Raw genomic sequence first — 22,883 nt, 5'->3', positions numbered from 1 at the left:
TAAATTACTGGATGATAACAGCAAATGATAAAAAGTAACATTTGTAAGCCAGGGCATATGACTACAGGAGGAAGTAATCTGAATTTTATTTTTGAGGAAAGAAAGGTGGAGAAAAACCAACTGAAGTTAACTGCATGAAAATGTTTCAAGTTTGGAAGTTGGTTGTTGTACGTAGGCAGAAGGGAATGGGAGAACAGTGGTGATCATTCCCCACTGAACAGTCAGTGCACATCAGCAGTACTGGCCTGAAGTATCATCACTGTTACCTGCTCAGTTTCTGGCTGTCCTGGCAGAAGAAATTATGATAAGTTGAAAGAAAGTGTTTTCAGATAGAGCAGTGATGACATGTGAATGAGGGCAGCTGTTCTTGTTAAAAAGTGGGTATTCTACAAAACGTTTCTGTGTCAGCACCTGTGGATTGGTTGAAAATGAAGGGCGTTGTAGATGTGACAATGTGCCATACTTCAAACCAGGAAATCCTGTTATCAGCATTGAAAGCATTATCTTGTAATATGTCCCAGCAAAGTACTAAAAAGTACTTTGTTTCTAAGTACTAAAAAGTATTTTCTTTCAATATCATTTTTCATTTTCAGATAAGTTTTTTTTTTTTTTAAGAAACAAATTCAGTAAAATTCACCATACAAATTCAGCAGCAGTAATTGCCATAAATACTGACAGCTGAACAATTATTAAATACAGGTGTAAATTACATATTTGTGACTGTTCATGACCACATCCCCTCAGAGCTCTCTTCAGATAATGCCATTCAGAAATACCAGTATTCTTAGAATTTGTATTACTTCTCCCAGTCTGATTTTTTTTTTTTACCTCTATCCCCTGTACCACAACAGTTCAATTGCTTGAGCAAGTTTCCACAATAAGGCAGTGCTTCATTTTAAAAAGTAGTAAATTTAAACTGTTCTTATTTCAGACTTAATTGTCAAGTAAATTCAAGTTCAATTCTCCTGTCTTTTGGAGATTGGAGAGTATTGGATTAAAGATTATTATTGGATTAAGATTATTGTAGAAAAAAAAAAAAAGAATTTTCTAAGAATTTCCACTTTTCCACTTAGAAACTTGAGAAACTGCACTTGCACAAAATATTCTTTTGGAAATATTATTTTGGTTCATTATAGTTTTCAGTTCTGGAATCTTTGTTTTAATTATTTTTGCTAAAGGAGGTGGTGAACTTGAATTATATTGTTTATAATTTACATACTCCATACATTTATGCACTTTATATATGGATGTGGATATAATATGAGTATTATATTATATTGGTGTGGAGCTAGCATCATACAAATCCATGCAGAGACACGCTCAGAAAAAACTCTACAGTCATCTTTTCTGGCATTCTGGTACAGAACTGTTGGGATTCAGAAAAGTGGAAAACTGTCAGAAAACACTGATGTACAGTGACAAAGGCTTATTTATTATTCTAAATTAACCTAAAAACTGTAATAACCTTTTCTCCCTTTTCTCCTCTACATATTAATTAAGAGGCATTACTTTCTTTATTATGGACTACAATTATTCAGTGTTTACATGTTCATAATATTCAATACTATGGTATTTGTCATATATTTCGTTTCATTTTTTGTTTATGTTGTCTACCTTGTCCTGCATTTTTTAAAAATGCATGCTATGCATGCAGACTCAGGCATTAAATGCTGAAGAACAACGATTGCAACTCAAGCAATACATAGGGGACATCTGGTATGCAACTAGCCATACTAATATTACCTGGATGCAGTTTGTAAAGCAAAGCTGTGGATAAATCGAAATATCAGGCCAGTTACACAATACATTCCTTTTATGTTGGCTACTAGTTGAAGCCAGAATAAGAGACCAGCTTTATTTTCAGCATCACTTAAAACATGCTTTTGAGCCTTTGATCTATCAGAGATGTTGAAGGCTGGGTCAATGACTTAGTCCTGACTGTACAAGCAATTGTAGTGTGCTTCCGTACTCTAGATGAGAAATTTTGATTGTCCTGGGGTGACAAACCAGAAACACCTTGTTACAGAAACATCCGTCTGTGTTCAGAATCCTGTTGAAACAGCATAGTTATTTAGCTTAATAGTTAAGGTTCCTCTGCACATCTTCCCAGAGATTCTTTGCAAAAATTATCAAATGAATGTGCATCGTTCATCCACGGAGCTCTAATGTTACTGCTAGCTACATCATCTGAAATAAACAAAATTGCTTCTTTATTGTAGCTGACAGTTCTAATGCCATTATTATTTCATATTTTTCACAGGAGGGGCACATATCTTCATTGCCTAATAGTATTCTGAATGTGTTCAGTAGCATCACTGTCTTACAGAGTCTGAAAGAAAATGATGAAAACCAGCAATAGTGTTGTATCTCTGCTGGTGACATTTCTATTTTTGTGTGACAGAACTGTTGTGGGGATGGATTTAAACATCTCTGTAGCCAGTAAAAATGCATGAAGTGAATGAAGTAAGATCAGGCAGTTATAACAGTGGAAACTTTCAAATGTTTGGTTTCATCTCTTTAGTAATGTACAAGAGACAAGCTTGCGGGAAAAGAACTTCAGTGGGGAAGTGTGTTCAGTGCCTGCATTTCTTTTTCAAACATGCCAGAGAGCATTGGAAGTGAATCACACGATTGCCTCCAAATCCAGTACTTGCTTTGCAGGTACTCTGCAACTCACTCTGCAAAGTGGTTCTGGTATGTGTGCGCTACATTAATTTCTGAATCAGACCACAAGCTCTGCTCTCACGGATACCAAATACCTCTTAAGACCTCTATGTACTCAAGGATCTGATCCAATGACTTGGTTTTGGGATACTAAATCTGTAACAAAATCTACGGGCTTCACATAATGTAGATACTGAGCCTGAGCACTGAAAACTTTGAAATACTGATCCACTTGTGCTTTGCTCAGGGGTTTTATAATTCATATGTAGCCAATGCCAGCTGCTTCAGGTGGCCTGTTTTCAAATGTTTTCCAGTTTGGAGTATTAATTGAAAACAGAATATTCCTGAATTTTTCTTACACTTCAAACTTCTGATGGAGATGAAAGTGTATGTTGTCACAGAACCAGAATCACAGAGTGGCCACGGTTGGAAAGGACCTTAAGGATCATGAATCTCCAACCCCCTTGCCACAGGCAGGGCCACCAATCTCCCTATTTCATACTAGACCAGCCTGCCCAGGGCCCCATCCAATACCTTGAAGCCTTGAACACCTCCAGGGACGGGGCATCCACAACCTGTCTGGGCAGCCTGTTCCAGCACCTCACCACTCTCTCTGTAAAGAATTTATTCATGTAAATTCATTAACATAAACGAATATATTTCATTTATATGAGACATATATTTAAGGGCTTTCATGTATGCAGCTGGCATTTAGAAGATTTTTTCAAAATTTTGAAAGGTGTATAATGCATTTGCATGTTCTACATTTTAGTTGCTACCTAACTTGGGATGTTAAGTGGCACCCGTTTCTCCAATAGTGTTGACACTTTAAAATGTGACCAAGTAAACTATTTAAGAGTGTGTATAAAAAAACAGAAGTAACTAGAGATAGATGGTGAATTCTTTCCAAACAATAATATGTTTAGAATTCATAGTGTATTATATTATACCGTTCTAGTGAAGATAGAAGGATATGATGAATGTAATGAGTTTTAAAAACAATTAATGATGACTTTTTAATTGCTCAGCTTTCAAAATTGGATTTATGTTGGATAAGAAAAGATAAATTTGCCAGCTCTGAGGAAACTGTTAATTGCCTAGCAACCAGTGCCTTATTTTTTTCAAATATAGAGCAAAGGGAAAAGAAAACATTCTTATTTCCATAAACATAATGCACGTGAAAGCATGTAGCTAAGTGTATGTGTGTATATATATATACATTCACACATACTCTGGTGGTTTTAAATAATGAACCAAGGAGATGGTGGGGCAAAAAAAGGATAAATGAAAGGTAAAAAAATGAGATGTAAAAAGTGGAAGAAAATCAGAAAGATTTTAACAATCTAAAAGTGATCATTTGGCAAGTAAAGTATGTTTTAGCTTGGTGTGGTTTGTTCTTTTGCAGAAGGTCCTTTTGCCGGGAAATTGCTAAAGCTATACCAGGAGATCTGCAAAAAAAGCATGAAATAGGAGTAGTATACTGAGAAATACCATTCATAATTCCTGATCAGCTTTGAAAGCAAAGAACAAGTAACTGGAAATGATATATTCACATTGTGATTTGGTGTGTTTCTGAAAGTTTTGATTGAGCAAAACACAACTTAATGGAGAGATAAAACACTTTGACCTAAGTGCCTTATGTAGAATCTTTACGCTTAAGCTCTTATTCTCTCCCTTTTCATAACCATCGATCAATGGTTATGAAGCAGGTGCAGATCTACTGGTTGGTTGGTTAACGTGCTGATGACTGGTGGTTAAGTCTGTCAACATGGCAGATACGACTGACAGCTGAAATCAGAATAGTGCTGTGGTGGTCTCACACTGATAGCTAAACTCCACCACAGTACTTTCTCATTCCCCCTCCTCAAAGGAGCAAGGGGAGGAAGTGTCACAGAAAAGGGCTCAGCGGTAGAGGTAAGGACATGGAGATTGCTCACGAAATACTGTCTCAAGCAAACCAGACTCAGCATACGTAGATTAATGTAATTTATTGTCAACAGATAATAAATAAACAGGAGTGGTAACAACTAAAAACAAACTAAAAACACCTTCTCCATCTGCACTCTTCTATATGTACTCACCCTTAGCAGTTCAGGGAAATAGAGTCAGTTCACCATGCTTTGGTTCTGCTGCCTCTTCATGGAAACTGTGCCCCTGCCCTTTTGGGTCAATTCATGATCCCTATAGGCAGCAGCTCCCCCAGCCCTTCCTGCTGCGCCACGGGCTGCTCTCCTCAGGCTGCAGCTCCGGCCTGGGATGCTGCTGCAGAGATATCCACGGGCTGTGCCTCCTCCAGGCCTCACGCACTGCTGCAGCGGGGCTCCTCCGTGGCTGCACGGGGAGATCTGCAGGGTACGGCCTGCTCCTCCACGGGCCTCTCCTGGGCCGCAGGGAGCCGCTGCTCTGCACCTGGAGCGCCTCCTGCCCTCCTGCACTGCCGTCGGTGCCTGCAGGGCCGCTTCTCTCCCAGCGCTCACCCCTCTCTCCCACTGCTGTCACACAGTGGTGTTTCCTCCCTTAGCTCTGCTCTCCCAGAGCACACCCAGCATCGCACATGGCTCAGCTGTGTCAGCTGCTGGAGCAGCTGGAGCTGCTGTGCTATTGTGTGTGCTGGGCTCTGCTCACGCAGAACATCCCTGCAGCACCCCCACTACAACATCCTTCCTGCATAAGGCCAGTACATGTATATGAGGAGTACCTGGGTACTGTTTCTTTGCCTGCTTTTTGCCAACTATGTTATGAAAGGTTGTACTGGTAGGGGTCTGGATATATGCATTAAAGGCATTTGTCTGCTTCCCTGCTTGCATAGGGAAGTGTCATTCCTGTCAGCAGAGACTGGATGTGATCTGAAACTGATAGCGTTGGTCAGCCAACATAGGGGAACACATCTCTTTTCCTCCAGTGAAACAGTCTCTCAATGTGTGGTGGCATTCTCCAAATCCTCATCACAGTGGATGCACAACATCTTTTCCACAAGTTGCAAAAATATTCAGAAGTACATTATGTAACTACGCTCCTCTTTTAATCACTTTTGATCCACTTCTTACTAACAATGATTTGATTTGACAGGAAAAGTTCTTTTTTTTCCCCCAAAGAGACACTTGACATAGAAATGAACTCTCTGTAACCTAAAAAAGAGAGAAGAATTTACTTTTTAAGCTGTTTTTTATTTCTGCTTGTATTTCATGTTGTCAGCTTTCAGATACTTGAAAAGCCAGTAGCACTGGAGGCTGAAGTACAGTGACCTACTGCTCTTTCACATTCAAATGAATAAAGTAGCTCATGCTGTAGACCTTTAGAAAGGGGAGAGATTATACTTTTTTAAGGCAGGAGGGGATTTATTATGATAGAAATTAATCTCTGCAGGCATTACTTGAGGACTGTATTCTAACCCTGAAAGTAGGGACACACTTTTACAGTATTGTACTACTAGAATAAATCCAAAGCTTAAGGCAGCTCTTTATCTTCACCCTGGATTAATGCTTCAGCAAAATCCTACAGTGGTATTCTAATGAAAATTCTCTGATTATAAAAATCTGGTTATGTTTTCATAATACCATCCCAGATTTTAGAAAATCAGTTGGTGCATCTCCCCACATGGCTAGGCAAGAAAAACTAAAATTTAAAGAAATATTTAGGACTACTTCACAGAAGTATTTTGCAGTCCCAATTCGCAGATACAAGCTGCAGGTACTGTTTCTTTATAGTGTGTAAGTACAATCTCTTGATCCCTGAGGCTTTCAGAAAAAGAAACAACCACCTCAACTTCCACAGGACCTGTGATAAAATCATAGTTTTTGTTTTTTTTAATTCTGAGATTTATGTTCTGTAAATTTTTACATCTAATTCAGATCTGGATATTTGGAGTTGGCAATGCTGCTGGTTTTTTTGCTATGCTTTTTAGGAAAGATAGGCCAGAACAATAAAATGATGGATTTGCTTTTTATATGAGAGACCAACACGCATGTATCAAACTGCCTAGGGATGAATGATGAGCAAGTGAGAGCTTAAGGATGAGAATTAAAGGGTAGACTAATATGTATGACACCACTATTGGTGTGTACTACATGCCACCTGATTAGGAGGATGAAGTTGATGAGGCTTTCTACAAACAGCTGGAAGTAGCCACATGACCACAGGCGCTGGTTCTCATGGGGGACTTCAGTCTATTGATGAAAAGAAACACCAGCAGGCACGCACAGTCGAGATAGTGGAAGATAATTTTGACACAGATGGTGGAGGAGCCGAAGAGGAGAGGTGTGCTGCTGGGTCTTGTTTGTAAGAACAGGGAAGGACTGGTTGGGAATGTGAATTTTGAAGATAGCCTTGGATGCAGTGGCTATGAAATAGTGGAGTTTGGGATCTTACATGGATGAAATAAGGTAATAAGTAGGATTCTAACACTCTCTGTAGGAGAGCCAGCTCTGAGGTATATAGATACTTTGAGATGTCCCATGGATAATAATACTGAAAGGTAAGAGGGCCTAAGGGAGCTGGGTGACATTCAAGTACCACTTCCTCCAAGCTCAAGATTGATGCATTCATAAGAGTTTGAAATCAGGCAAAGGTAATAAGAGACCCACATGGATGAGCAAGGAGATAATGGAAAAACTCAAATGGAAAAAGTTTATGGCATGTGGAAAAGGCGTCTGACCACTTGGGAGAAATATGTGAATATTGTCAGGGAATGCAAGGATGTAATGACAAAGCCTAAGTTCCACTTGGAATGAAATCTGGCAGGGGAGGTCAAGGACAGCAAGAAGAGCTTCTTTTAAGAGGGAGTTGGCAGAAGTGTTTAGCAAACCACTCTGTACTGTCTTTGAAAAGTCATAGAGAATGGGAGTGGTGCTTGAAGACTGGAGGAAAACTAGTGTCACTGTAGTTTTCAGAAAGAGCAGGAAGGAGGACCTGGGAAACTACAGGCCAGTCAGCCTGACTTCTGTCCATGGAAAGGTTGTGGGACTACCTATTCTGGATTTAATTTCCAAATAAATGGAAGAGAAGTGGCATTCATTCGGATTCATGGATTCATAGATTCACCAACGGAAAAATAATGCTTGACCAACCTGTTAGTCTTCCACAGTGTCATAACGGGCCCAACAGATGAGGCGAGAGCAGTGAATCTTGTGTACCTTGACTTCAACAAGGCTTTTGACACTGTTTCCCATAATGTCACTGTAGATAAGCTTAGGAAGTCTGGGATGGATGAGTGGGGTGGACTGAGAGCTGGCTAACTCTCAAGAGTACAGAATGTTGTGATCCAACAGCACAGAGTCTAGTTGGAGACCTGTACAAGCTGTGTTCCCCAGGGTATGTGCTGAGTCCAGTCTTGTTCACCATCTTCATTGTTGATCTGAATGAAGGGATAGAAGGCAGCCTTAGCAAATTTGCAGATTATGCAAAGCAAGTTGGAATGGCTGGCACACTGGAAGGTTATGCTGCCATTCAGCAAGACCTGGACATGCTGGAGGGTTGGGACAGAAAGCTGAATTTTAATGGGTTTCAACAAAGGTAAGAGTAGAGTCCTACACCCAGGGAAAAATAACTTCATGCATCAGTACAAATTAGGGACTAGCCTGCTGGAAAGGAGCTTTGTGGAGAAGGATTTGGGTCTCCTGGTCTCCTGAGGCCACATCTAATAAACTTAGTCCACTTCTGGGCTCCTCAGTTCAAGAAAATCAGTGAACTACTGGATAGAGACCAGCAGAGGACCTAAAAGATGGTGAGAAGCCTGGGAGCATGTTCATTATGATAAATGGCTGTGAGACCTGGGACTATTCAGCTTAGAGAAGATTGAGGGAGGATCTTATTAATAGTTGTAAATATCAATGATTATAAATATCTAAAGGGTGGGAGTCAAGTGAATGGGACCAGACTCTTTTTGGTGGTGCCCAGTGACAGGACAAGGGGCAGTGGGCACAGAATGGAACACAAGAGGTTACATACACACGTGAGGAAAAAATTCTTTACTGTGAGGGTGACGGAGCACTGAAACAAGCTGTTGGAGTCTTCTCTGAAAATATTCAAGAGCCACTTGAATACTTTCCTGCATAACCCGCTGTAGGGAACCTGCCTTAGCAGGAGGTTGGACTAGATGTTCCCCAGAGGTCCCTTCCAACCTCTATGATTCTCTGATTGTGCAATATCCAGTTATCTATTTTCTGAAACCGTGCCAACAATCAGACATGAATATTGAAGTTAGGAAGTTAGCTGAACCTTCTACCTGCATAATAACCAAATTGGCATAGCAAGCAGGCAGAATAGAAGCATCTGAGAAACAGACATCTAGAAAATTTTATCTTCTCTTTCAAATAATAAGAGATACAAGTTCTCTTTTTACCTTAGGAAAAGCAAATTAGCTGCCTCACCATTGAATCTGAGTAGCAGTCTACAAGTTCCTTAAAAGAACTGCAGAGCTCATCTGTTCTCATGTTTACATTTTGCATCTCCACACAGGTGTGTCTTTAATATGATTTATTGTTCTGCTTCTCAACAGTGGTTCAGCTGTGAGGAAATGGATTTGAACTTCAACACTATACAGATGATTCTGTAAATCAGAAAGCTATTAAAGCTTTTTTTTTTTTTTCTGAAAATTGATTTTAACATGAATCTGCTAGTGTTAGCAAGTAATTTCTCAATCTTCTTCTGAAGTTTAGGTGCTCTGTTGGGGTTCAAGACTGGGGCTCATTTGTACTACCCTGAGACAAAATTTCTATTGACTGGTTATTTTCTGGGCTGTTTATTGTTAGGTGCCAACTGGAGATTTCTTCCTAGTAACAAGTTTAGTTCATTTTATTTCTTTAGAGTGAGCTTTTAAAATAAGCTATATTTCATGTAGCAGTATAGAGAATTGAATAAGAATATAGTTCTTGTTTTAGGTAAGAACAAGGGTCCAGTTCTCCCTGCCAGTGGTGTCAGAAAATGCGTCAGCTCCGTACCACCCATTGTGTAGCATAATGGTAAAGGCTGGTGTACATATCCAAAAACATCTGTGAGTAGCACCCTGAGCTCCTAACATTCATTACCTTTGCAACTGTTTACCTCCCAGTTTGGTCATGCCTTTTCTTTTGATGGGTGTCTGCATTTCCATGAACTCCTGCAGTATTGTTATGCTTACTTCAGTATAAGTTTTTGTAAATCTCACTACTTCAATATATAATGCATACTAAATGCATTAATGGATGTATTCAATGTACAGGATGTCAAATAATAAATAAGGATGATTTTTCATACTTCCTATTTCACATAATGTGCAGTGATCTTAAAATTACAGAAGAAAATGTTCCCCAAAACACACTGCCTTTCTTCTTTCACTGTTTTTTTTTTCCAGTTCTGAAATCTGTGATCTGAGTCCATGTGATTATTGTTTTAGGACTTTTTTTTTTTTCTTTTCATTTTTTCAAGCAGATGTTTCTTACAGTAGCAGTTCATTATAATCATTTCAGGATAATGAGTTTGTGAGTAGTGCTTCAGATGCTTCTCCTGTCCCTGATTCTTGACACTGTACCCGAGCTTTTGTCACACAGATGTGTCCAAGCAATAGACAAAGTGATTCTTTTTTCTTTTATTCATTTGCAGTCGTTAGTGACCTGTGATAGCAAATTGATTCGCAAGTAGTAATGGTAACTGACTGATGTATGTAATTTTACAGCAAAACAGCAAAGAGTGCTTTACAAAGTAATGCATGCCTATGGTTTTGGATGGTACTTCTTGGTTTGCACAGTGCATCTTCTTTAGTCTTCATATCAGAAAAATTGTATCTGTAAACTCTGAATTTCTGTTCTTGTTAAGAATTGATGGGCTAACTGCTACCATCATGATGTGCTGCATTATTTATATACAGCAGCTGAATTCCTTTCAAGTTGTCCTCTGCTGTCAAGCTAAGTATTGCGCTATTCAGTAGAGCTTCCTATAGCAGTTTATGGTGCCTTACAGGATCAGAAGTACTCTATATGGAAGCGTAAAGTTTGTCAAATCCTTCGCAATTGTTATTCCACCAGTGGATACCTGCTTGTGGAAAGGAGCGTGTCGTACATTCAGCATTTTGTTTAAAGAGTGTGGCTTAAGAATGGTTATGTGAAGATATATTAGGGAGTGGCGTGGATTTACAGAATGGTTCCTCAGTGATAGCATTTAATACAAGTTAAATCATGTTACTAATTGAGTTATTCTTCATAGACAGAAGCAGGCAGTCAAGCCTAATTGCTACTAGAGAATGACAGTTTAACCTCTTTATTTCAGCTCTGTTGTATGTTTTTAATGAGTTTTGAGAAGGAATGAGAGTTCTTCAGTAAAATACCAATTTTGAGTATGTACTTGAAATTTTATTCTTCATTTTATTCTTTCTGTCTTGCTTTTTTATTCTTAACCAATAGTGACTTCCAAAGACAGCATGGACAAATGACTCCTTATTTGCCTTAAGAAAGTTTTTTAAAAGCTGAAGATGTGAGGAAAAAAGAACAAATCCTAAAAATGCATAATCTAATCACTTAAATATGTGTTTGCTCCTCAGTCCAGTGTGCTCTGACATAATTTGAATTTTAACTCATCCATGCAGGAGTCATGCAAAAAGAAGGAACAATGCATATACACCTATATGTTTTATATAAAACATAAAACATGAAACTTCAAAGAAGGGTACCCTAAAAGAGGTAAATTCAAAGTGGTTGTGAGTTTGGGCAGTTTTGTAGAGAAGCAAGCAAACTTATTTTCCTTAGTTCTGTTCTATACATCTTGCACCAAATCTCAAAAGTTTGACCTTGTAAGATTTTGCAGCCTGAGAGATTCCTTAGGATGAAATAATGGTAGCAATACTTGTAGAAAAAAAATTTTACGCACAACTGGACATTACCTTAATGCTTGAATTGCTGCATAATAGAAGGTGCATGTTTAGCCAGACACAGAAAAAATATGAATTATTTTTACTTCACACCTGTGTTCTTTATTGGACCCTTTTTGTAACATTTTTTTCATAATGCATGCTATGATTTGTTGTTTTTTACTTTTTGTTTTTAAATAGCGATGTTCTGCATATTGTGTCTGTTTAATTTATAGAATTGCATGCAAACAGTGTATTATCTTTCACTATGTACTAGCTCAAAGTACAGTAATCAAAGAATTGCTCTAAGGATATAAATCTTCCCTTTATTTTATTCTCATTTACAGAGACTCTGTGGTTAAATTCTGAAACTACTTTTGTGTTAAGGTTGTGTCATGTGCAACACAGTACTTTAATAGTAACAAATCCTTTAATCAGTTTCTTAAAACAAAGTGCACACATATAATCTTTTTTTCTCAAGTGCAGAGCCTTTAAAATCAAATCCTGTACATCAAAGTGAGTAGAATAACAAATTAGTGTTCAATATTTCAGTATAAATGGCCTCTCAAGAGGCGTAAAATGTAAATTGAAGGGAATATTGTTGATTCAAAGGTGACATTTATTTTGTTCTGCACAACTTCACAAGCACTAAGTCATAAATAAGAGTACTAACATTTTAAGTGAGTTTTACTAATTTGGGCATGCAAGTTTGCGGAGACTTTATTTCTAGTCTTACAGAGAACTACTCCTTGCTTGTATCTGTGCACTTGCTCAGACATATGATGCTCTGAAAGCATCATATTTGATGTCATGCTGGTTTTATTGGTGACACCATTGGTGTCCAGAGTACGTATTTTCCCTCTTTAGTGTTATATGAATGATACAGCCTAAAAATTGTTATTGCGGTTTTTTTATCTGTTTTGACAGTCTTTGCAGATGTTCTAATATTCCAGTGATTTTTTTTCCAGAAGCTGTGGATGAGTTGCATGCTCATTACTTGTTAACTATAAAATAGCAAAAGTGTTATGAGCTAAGCTTGCCATACTCTAGACAAACGGTCATTTAAAACAGTAACATGAAACAAAGGCATATGCCATTTGTAATCCTACTGTAAAACTGACTAGAGACAGTTAAGGTTTTTTTGTTGGATAGATCCATTGATAGCTGATGTCATTGATAACTGGACCAAAAAGTTGAATGTTGCGTTTCCCTTGGATGGATGGGAATATTAGATGGATATCAGATATTTTAGTGTCTTTGTGAGAGTTTTCAGACATCTGGGTGATCATGAATTCTGAGTACAGATAGGACGCTAGTCCTGAGCTGGCCATGGTGGTTATGCACCCAATGATACCAGATCCTACCACTGGAGAAAAAAAACAACATGAAAAGTAGGAGACATAAGCAGTGAATGCAAACACTAGTAATAATACTTCTTGTGTGTAACATTTATTAAAACTTAACAGAATTTTGCTGTAAATTATTAAATATATAGAGAGTTCAGAATTCTTTGTTTAGTGATTACCTCTAAATAAAGATGGAAATTATTTTCACAAAAGTCAGGATTTCTTCTGAAAATATTTTTTGTATTCACTGTGTATGTTATTGTTTATGTTCAGTCTTTTTCATAGTCCAATTTTCTTCAGAGGTGTGCTGCACTCTTTTTATTTCTGTGGTGTAATTTAATGACAACAACAAATTCATACCAGTAACTGACAACAGAATTTGGGTCAAGATGGCTGGGTGAGAAGAGCGCTTAATGCATTTACTTCCTGTACACGGAAATAAATGACTGTTAGAGGATAACATCAGCTTTATTACCTCTAAATTGTGGGTCAGATTAGTTCACTTCAGATTTAAAAAGCCACACAAATTTTCAGAAAAATACAAACAACACAGCTAAGCATAAATGCTGTGCTTGTAGTGGGAGATTGCAAATTCTGAAACTACAGTGGAAAATTAACAACTTGTTTGGTTTGTCAATCAATATAAAACATACAGATGAATACAGTGGTTTATCTTTTTGTCTTTCATATTCTTTTTCATGTTGCATAAATGAGATCAGGGGAACAAGAAGTCAGGAAAAAATTAATAAACGTGTTCCCTTTCACTTTAATGAGAATATCCATAAGGATTAACATAACAAGTGTTTCCCTTCTAGGTTTTATTTAATTTATTTATTTAATTAAAGCCAAGGGAATATAGTTTTCAGAGCAGTCAGTTCATAATGATTATTCTTTCATGACCAAAATGCCTAAGTCATATGGATTCCAAAACAAACATCCATGGCAGGCCAAATAATGAAATGAGCACTGAGCTGAGAAGTCTCAACTTGTTTATATTCAGAGAGGGAGGAAAATGATTTCTACTTATATGTAGTCCTATGACATAGAAAGATGCCGTTGACTCTTTTCAAATAGCTGTATGTCAAATTTAGCTGGAAAATATTCAAGATATATGTGTTAATACCAAGAAGATGGATCCACGATAAATCACTTTAATGAAGGTAATTTAAAGTTGACAAATTGAAATTTAAAAAACTAACAATCAATAAAAAAAAAAAAAGTATTCTTTTTTCCATGGATGTGTAGAATTTATAAAGTTTCATACATCAGTTAAATTACTTAAGTGATTCTTAGACAATGCATGAGGCATTGATCTGCTGTCTGTGAGCCAGTGAGGTGTAGGAAATCTGGGCCTCCTCACTATTACTGTAGCCTGGAACATATTAAAATGTTACTACTACTGACATAAAAATGGATTTTGTATATTTCTTTCTACAATTGCACAGCAAAAGGCAAATTTTCGATTTCAAAAGTATACAAAGTAAGATACTCCTTGGGTTTTAATAATTGCCCGTCTGTAGATGTTGCTTAAAGTTGCATCTGCAAAACTGTTGCAGAACGAAACAAGTACATAAATTGCTGGTACTTCTAAAAATGATACTGAGCATATTGTAGAATAACAACAACATTCTGGAATAGAACATGTTACCTGTAAAATGATGCAGTTTTGTAATAAATAAAATTATATGGAAAAAAACCATATATGTGCATATGTGAGCAGCAATTACTTCGATTTACTTGCAGGATTATATACCATATAATTATACTTAGAAGATTTCAGGTACCAGATAGTACTACATTTTGGAATAATATATTTAAATGTTAGGAAACTCACTTTTTGGAGATCTGCTATTAAGCTATGTGGTTTGTATTCCCATGGTTTATGTCATGCTATATTGCATTATATTGTGAAATTAAAATATGGAAATCAATAGATCTCATAAATCCGTCTTACAAGATGAATTGTGAGATAGTTTAAAAAAAAAAACGAACATCTAAATGTGTATCTAAACTTCTGAGGAAAAGTACAAAGTTAAGTCTACACAAAGAGGCATTCTTTGGAATTGCTTCCAATTATCTGACTGGAGAATGGACACAAAATTACCTCGTATTGTTCTTCCTGAATGGAAATGTAAAATGCATCATGTTTAGGTACCTGTTTTGCTGGGAAATAGAAGCTATCCACAAGGCTGTTCACTCACAAACATTAGATCAGATCTCATAGTGACAAAACAAGTATTTCAGATGTTTTCAGCTGATTCAATCCTGTGTTTGAGCATATTTCTGGATCTGCAAGAAGCTATGATTCTCTCAGGGTGTTAGAGGAGTTGCAAAAGTTGGACAGGCACTTTTTTGTAATATTTCCTCATGAAGGCTGCTTCAAATACTATTTGATAATATATTGCACATACTAGTAGTATTGAAAACATATTCAAGTGCTGAGCATATGAAGCTGCCCTGTGGTACATCTTCCAGAGTTTACATCTTTCTGCTGTTGATCACCTTGATGCTAATTGACTTAGGAAGCTGTCTTCATCAAAAAACAATTAAATGACTAGCAAAACCTACTCATTTGGCCTTATTTAGGAACACTGAAACTACCTGCTGTGCCTGTGCTGGCACAGTCCAAAGAAATCTTGAAGCATAGCTAGTGCATAGCATGACATGGTTTTGAAGCAGAGCAGTTTTTTTTGACTGACTGTTTCACTCTGCAGTCAGAACAAATGAGTTGTGGAAGAACTTTGTGAACTTCCTTGGGATGTGGAGTGGACTGTGGAGGAACACTGGACATCTGTGAATGCCCAAATCTTTGCCGTGGTATTGATATAGGTCTCTGTGTGGAGTGAAAGCCTCTCTGGAAGCACAGTTTAACTGTAGAGCTCCAGATTAAACATCATCAATTGAGTGCAACCTTACCATTACAATTGTGTAGCTCAAAATACTTCAGTGGCTTTACTTTCTACTGGTGAACTTTATCCTGAAGTTAGGTAGAGATGATCTTCCAGTGTCTGATAAAAAATCAACGTAAAAGCACACTGCTGGCCTAACTTCTATAGCCCATGCAAAACAGTACTGTGGCATGCCTGAGCCTGATGTGTCCTGATTTAGGAATCCGTATATCTGAAACAGAAGATAATATAACCAAAGCCATTCCTCTCCATTCTGAGTCACACTTAGAATACTTAGAACTTGTGCATAACTTCTGCAGAGTTTTTTATGAGAATCTTTTCTTCTTTTAACCCACAGGGGACTTGTGTGACTCCAACCCTTGCAAAAATGGTGGCATCTGTCTGTCAGGGCTGAATGATGACTTTTACTCATGCGAGTGTCCTGAAGGCTTCACAGATCCGAACTGTTCTAGTGTTGTGGAGGTTGGTAAGTGCAAACTTTAACTGATGGAATGGTATGAATGCCTTGTTAATCTCTGGTTAACCGATCAGTGATTTTGTCCACTCCTTTTTGTGTAGTAGTGTCGTTGTTGCACTGGTACTGTTGTTCTGTGTCATAGATAACTATATTGTAACTAGTAGGTTGTTAACATGCATCTTCTCGGTCTATCTGCAAAATATTCATCCAGAAGAGTTCAGTTCTTTACTTCAGAAAGAGAAAAGATCATAATGGTAATTTAAAAGGGCTAACATTTCTCAAAGAACATTCTAATTAGAGATTTTGGTATACATTCTCGCTGATGTCAGTGATCTATTGAACGTTTGGTTTCTAATAGTTTAATGACTAGGTCCAGTCAGGGAAGAGCAATTAGTTAAATAAGTAAAGTTACAGAAACCATGTGGGAGAGACTAACATAACATATAGTAGCTGCTTATCTGAATTTCAAAACAATTATCTAGGTGGAAGTTGCAGTTAATGATGATGAACACATAGAGCGCAAATCAAATGTGTTATGATGATGTGCTTATGACTAAAAGTGAATGTAAATATGAATAGAAGCTCTAAAATGTCCAGCAGTTTAGGTCCGTTTTAAGAAAAAAAAATGAAAGTGCAAGGGAAAAGATGGTAGACAGCTCTTTATGCCATTCAGTCATTCTCAGAAGAGTGTAAGAGCTGCAAGCTGGTCAGTCTCCTATGACGTGCGTAATCAAACTCTATAATCACAAAGTAGCTCTAAAGCAGGTATGATTTATTGAGTGCTGCGCAGATACTGGGTGCAAGGGGGATAGATCCTCCTAACTTGCACAGCATCAGGAAAACTCATGCTACAGATAAAGGCTGAACCAATACTTAATGAATAGTTTTCCCCAAATTCGGATACTTATTCATTACACCCCCAAGAGTTCATTAGCATGCAGACCCTCCCCTCTTGTGCGTGCGTAGTGGGTTGTGGGATGAAGATTTGTCGTCTTCCTCGCAAAGGCTTCTGACCTTTCTCACTGTAAACTTCTGACATTTCAGGGGGGCATCCACCCAAACCGTTTACTTCTTGCCCTGTCGACATCTACTCACCTCCCTGCCAAATGTCCTCAGGCTGTTCTCAAACCCTTATCTTTATGGCCTTCGTCCCCCTCACTATCCCGACCCAGTGTCTGCCATTCCTTGTTTTCTAACAAGCTCTACATTCTTGCTTCTATAAACTAACTATTCCCCTTCACCTCCCTTATTCTCGGTCACTGTGAAGACTTCTTGACATTTTACTTTCATTTATGGGGCCCTTCCCACCTTTCACCTATGTTTTCCTGAAGTAGCTGTAAACATTCACAAAGCAGAACAAAATATTAGACAATGCAGTTTATATAGGTGTATTTTCTACATACATCTTTGGTGTAGTCGTGGGAGTTAGGATAGAAGGATAAAATTCACTGAAGAGATGGCATTGTCTATCATATTTGTTCTTATTAGGAAAATAATGCTGCAGCTAGAGTGGAGGCTCTGTGGCATTACTTCTTGTCTAAAGGCTTTGCATGCCCTCTGTGCGTTTCTTTTGCTGACAGCCAAAGTATTTGAAAGCAGTACAACCCTTCAAGTATTTCACATCTTATGTCAATGTTTGTAATTTATCAGCCTAGGTTACACTAACATGCTTTGGCTGATGACAGCTGAGCAGAGCTCACACATTTTATTTCTGCCAGCTGTCCTGTAGGACACCAACCTTGGGCAAAAAGGCAACACCAACAACTGAGAGCACTTACTCCTACAAATATTCTTGAAACTCTAGGAGCTAGACTCAGCACCTAGCTAACACTGTGGCATTCCTGTATCTATGCAGTTTTCATTTCTTAATAAACAAGGCTATCCAGGTATATCTGAAGACAATCTTCTAAAGGCTAAGTATGTCCCTCTCTGTCATGAGATATGGCTTGCAGGACTGGATTCAGGATCCCACAGTTGCTTATCTTTTCTAAAAGTGACACTTCAGTTGATCTAGAAGTGACTCCTAGGTCTCCACAATGCAATTTTAATTATGGCAGATTGGGTGAAATATGATTCCTCTGGACATAAGTTTCCCAGAAGCAAGTGTAATAGTTCCTCAAAGAGATTGACCAACCTACTGGAGTAGTTAGACACCTATTGGACTTGCTCTGTCTGAAAAGTATCAATACAGTAGCTGGTTATTACCGAACATTTGATTTGCTCAAGAATATTTTTTTTTTCCTTGATACAGCCACCAAGAAACAGCTCTTGGGTCCTATTTCCCATCCTTTTGCTGGCTATGTTTATGAATGTTTGTTTGTCCTGCAGATACATACCACACTGTCCATAAAATGGCAGTGAAATGGGTTTACTGCAGGAAAATTTTGGATTTGTCATGCACTTTGTTGGCAGAAAGTTGCACTGTACATAATGGAGGAGGATGCCGAGGATGCCAACAGTAGAAGAATTTGAAGTTTAAGTGTATTGTGATAATTGCTACTGTAATTTACTATAATTTACTTCTTTAGCAGGGCTTTAAAAAAAGCACGTATTCATAACTTAGTTTTGCAAACACTTCAGACAAAATATGAATTAGGTAAACAGAGTAAAACATAAGCAAATGGAGAACTGTAAAGTGTTAGTAACAGTGCTTATGCAGGCAGAATATGATGTAGGTCACTCTGAAAGCAATGCCTCCTGTTTGTAATAAAGAGTACAATAGCACTATTTGATAGATCAAATTCTCCGATACAAAGCATTATTTTTCAACACAGTCACTACCATTAACTATGCATTAGCTCTCCACCAACACATGTGGTGGCCAGCAGTGAAGGAGATGATTGTCCTCCTCTGCTTTGCCCTCATGAAGCTATATCTGGAGTAATACATCTGTGGCATATTACTAGGGCCCCAGCATGAGAAATGTATGGAAGTGTTAGAGTGGGATGAGAAGATGCCACAAAAATGATCAGAGGGCTGGAACACCTCTCCTATTAAGACAGGCTGAGGCTTGCTCAGTCTGGAGGAGAGACCTCGTTACAATCTTCTAGTACTTATAAATAAGAAAGAAATCATTTTTGCATATGGCTAGGTAATGATAGGAAAACATAGAAAAAGGATCAATTTTAAGCTAAAAGGGGGAACATTTAGCTTAGATGTCACTGGGAAATTTTTCACTGATAAGATAGTGAGGCCCTTGCACAGGTTACCCAGAGAAGCTATGGATGCTCTGTCCTTAGAGGCATTTAAGATCAGGCTACATGAGACCCTGAGGAATCTGATTTTGTGTCTGATTTAGTGGTTATGAACCACACCCATGGCAAAGGGGTGGGAACTAGATGATATCGGAGGTCCCTTCTATGATTTTTAGCAGCAGTGAACAAGAGCCTGTGTGCTGTAGTCATAAGAATCTGCAGTAGAGGAGATGATGTACAGTTGCACAGCTGCTACAATGGCATCGCTGTTAGAATAATATTCCCACACTGTCCATCTTTCAATGTCCTGAACAGGTGAAAGCGAAAAGGTCCCAAATGCAGACTATGTGATAGATGTAGTAGGAAAGTCCAGCCAAGACTGGCAATGCACTCCACAGTCTTCACATTTGGTACAGGACCAGTCATTATCTTGCTGGAAGAGAATGATTGTCTTCTTTCTTAGCCTGACTCTGGAATTTGGAGCCTTTGGCTCAATCAGTTCTGTGATATGGAGGTCAGAGTTGATGGTTTGGGATTCAGGGTTCCAGGAAATCTAGAAGGATCACTACATCCCTATTCCAGCACACTGTACATCACTTTACCTACTCTGCGCCTTTAAATTAGTCTTTGATGGGGAATTCACATATCACCACTCCACAGAGTGTTGTTTTGGCTCCGGCTCATAGTGGTTTCTCCTTGTCTCATCACCAGTAATGATGTGATCCAGGAAACTGTCACTTTCAGCCTCGTATTGGATCAATAGGTTTTGCCAAACTTACATGTAGTGTTCTTTCTGTTCCTTTGTGATCACTCATGGGCCCCACCTGACACAAACGTTGTGATATTCCAGTATTGCCACCATCATTTCTATCACATTGAAGCTAATATTAAGCTCTCTGTTTGTAATCTACTGGTTCATGAGGATGAGCTGATCAAGAAGCTCTACATTTTGTGGTGTGACAGCTGTGCATGGTCACGTGGAACATGGCTTTTCTCTCACAGCACTGATGTCACTGCTGGAACACACCACTCAACACCTTACTGTGCTCACTTCCACTGGTTGGTGTCCACGATCATTCAGCAAACATCAGTGACTGTTAGTGTGTGCCTTTTTTTCTACATGGAGGAATTCAGGGACACACCATTGCTCCACATACCCTTGCATGTCATATGCCATTCTATCAGGCTGCCCCTGTGCTGTCATCTGTCATGTGACAGTTAAGGTGTAATGGAATATTGGGTAGAAAGCTTAACTTCTACTGCCACACCCCAATATTTACCTCTGGCATCCTGGGCTGACATCATAAAATACCAAGCATGTATTCTGAAGCAGCTCTCATACAGATTTTGTTTACAATTCAGAGGTAGAAGTAGAGGGAAACACTGGTTAAGTAAGGGATTTGTAAAAAAATTCCATATTAGTTTAAATACAGTGTTTAACTTATGTTTGACCTTTGTAATTATACTAAATGCATCAGTTCAGAGATACCTGTTATTTTTTTTTTTTTTTAATTACTATTATATTTTTAAGGGAGAAATAGGAGAAAAAGTAACTTTTTACTTTTACTAAAAACTGGCCTAGGCTAACCCAGCATTGTCTTCCTCTGCATGGTGTAAACAACTGAAAAACTAATACTTCCAATTAGTATTCAGGTTTTTTCCTATGAAGAATACAGTGTCTGCTAGACTCCGTGAATTCAAACACTGGAACATTCTAAATAAAGAAATAAACTGCATGATGGGCTTGAGAGCAACCCAGATATTCAGGACCCTGAATTTTTAGTAGTAGATGTAAGAGTGGCAAAAATATGCTAACAAAGGCTACTTCTCTTTGGCTTTCTAATGAGCTAATTATTTTAGTCCTTACAATCTCAGAAAGGTTTCTTGATATTTTCCTGTAGTTGAAAGCATCAAGTTGGTTGAAGGTATTTAGCATGTTGAGAAGTATTGAGTAAGAGCAGAATAGATTGGGTAGAAGAAATAAGGGAAGAGAAATCGATATCCATCCTGCTCCCTTTGGAAGGGCTGAACAACAATAATGAAATGCAGTAGGGTATTCTATGCAGCCTGTCATTAGATACTCCAATTTTGGACATTATTGGCTCATAGTGATGAGATACTGTTGATCTCTGAATGCTAACTGGAAGGTCACAAGCTTTCAAGGAACCAATCTCAGACAGGAGGATTTCAAAGGAAGAGACAATAGGAATTTTACTTAATCATAGAATCACAGATTATCCTGAGTTGGATGGGACTCATAAAGATCATTGAGTCTAAATGGATTAAAATGAGAAATAAAAAAATGCAATACAGGTTCATGAAATAAAAGAACAAAAATAATTCAAGGTAGGGAGATTAAATACTTACACAGACATCTCTACTGTGAACTACCAAGTTTCAAGACATCTGCGTGAGTGTTTCAAGAATGTAACTCCAGTTACATTTTTTTTATTATCACATTAAGTTAAAATGTAAAAGAAGCCAATATAATGTTAGCATCTTATTTCAATATTGGTGGTTTCTTTCTTAGACTTTACCCATGGAAAGTCATCCTGACTCTTCTGCCATAGCACTCCAGTATTTTCTGATCCTAAGAATTTGACTGAGCCTTCATAACACAAAATTGCAATCCTGCCTTATTTTCTGCTTCTTTACACTGAATTCTATGTATACAAAGTCATGTTAAAAGAATTGAGATTGAAAGATAGATCTATACTATTATCCTGTTTGTACAGCCACATGATTCCAGTGCTCAGTGTACACTAACAGACTGTAAATATTTGATAAACTGGAGGAGAATCAGATAGAGGCAAGCAGGAGAAATTACCCTGTGGTTCTTCTTTTCAATACAGTACATCCTCCAGTGAGGCAGAAAAGGATTTATCTTAACAGATAAGAGTAGAAGGTAATTATATTGTGCTTCCCAAATAGTAGGATCTTTTGCAAAGCTAATAAGGACACTGTGGCCTCAGTTATGCTCCTGTATCTTTAGCAAAATGAATTTTAGCTTAAATTGAAAAGATTGACATATAACATTTGTGTTGAATTGCCTTAGAGACAATGAGTTGACAGACTTTACATAATTTAAATAGCTTGCGAGTAATTCTCAGAAACCATGTAAATTACAGACGTACCATAACCTGCAGGTGTTGCATACAATTAATAAACTCTTTCATACGCATTGTTAAGTAAAACTATTAATGTGAATCCTAATCAATATGAATAGTCATTGAATGAAAAGAAGCTTAGTCATGGAGATTACACTTGGAGAATAGAGTCAGTGTGGCTGTATGCATTGAAATAAGACTGGGAAAAATGTTCTTTAAAATTAAAATAATATGCAGTCTTATTTTATTTGGTGTGTGCACAAAGGCAAACAAATCTAGAGGTAAAAGTTAAAGAAAAGGGTAGCTAAGTCTAGTATACCATAGTGCTATTAGTATGTTTCATGAATGAACATGTTCTTCACATTTGGAAATTGAACAACTTGAAATT

General features: G+C 37.8%; 1 protein-coding gene across 1 annotated transcript in view; it reads left to right on the top strand.

Annotated features, from left to right (window-relative positions):
* EDIL3 (EGF like repeats and discoidin domains 3) overlaps positions 1–22,883 on the top strand; it is a 274,624-nt gene that overhangs the window by 66,215 nt on the left and 185,526 nt on the right. Inside the window, exon 2 of the mRNA XM_042866211.1 lies at positions 16,075–16,203. Coding sequence (XP_042722145.1) covers positions 16,075–16,203 — 129 coding nt within the window. The remainder of the gene's footprint in view (positions 1–16,074; positions 16,204–22,883) is intronic.

Source organism: Lagopus leucura, unplaced genomic scaffold, assembly GCF_019238085.1.
Source record: "Lagopus leucura isolate 7727_CA_CO unplaced genomic scaffold, USGS_WTPT01 Super-Scaffold_810, whole genome shotgun sequence".
NCBI classification, from domain to species: Eukaryota; Metazoa; Chordata; class Aves; order Galliformes; family Phasianidae; genus Lagopus; species Lagopus leucura.
The sequence above is the reverse complement of the archived record's forward strand: the minus strand, read 5'-3'. Positions and strand labels throughout refer to the sequence as shown.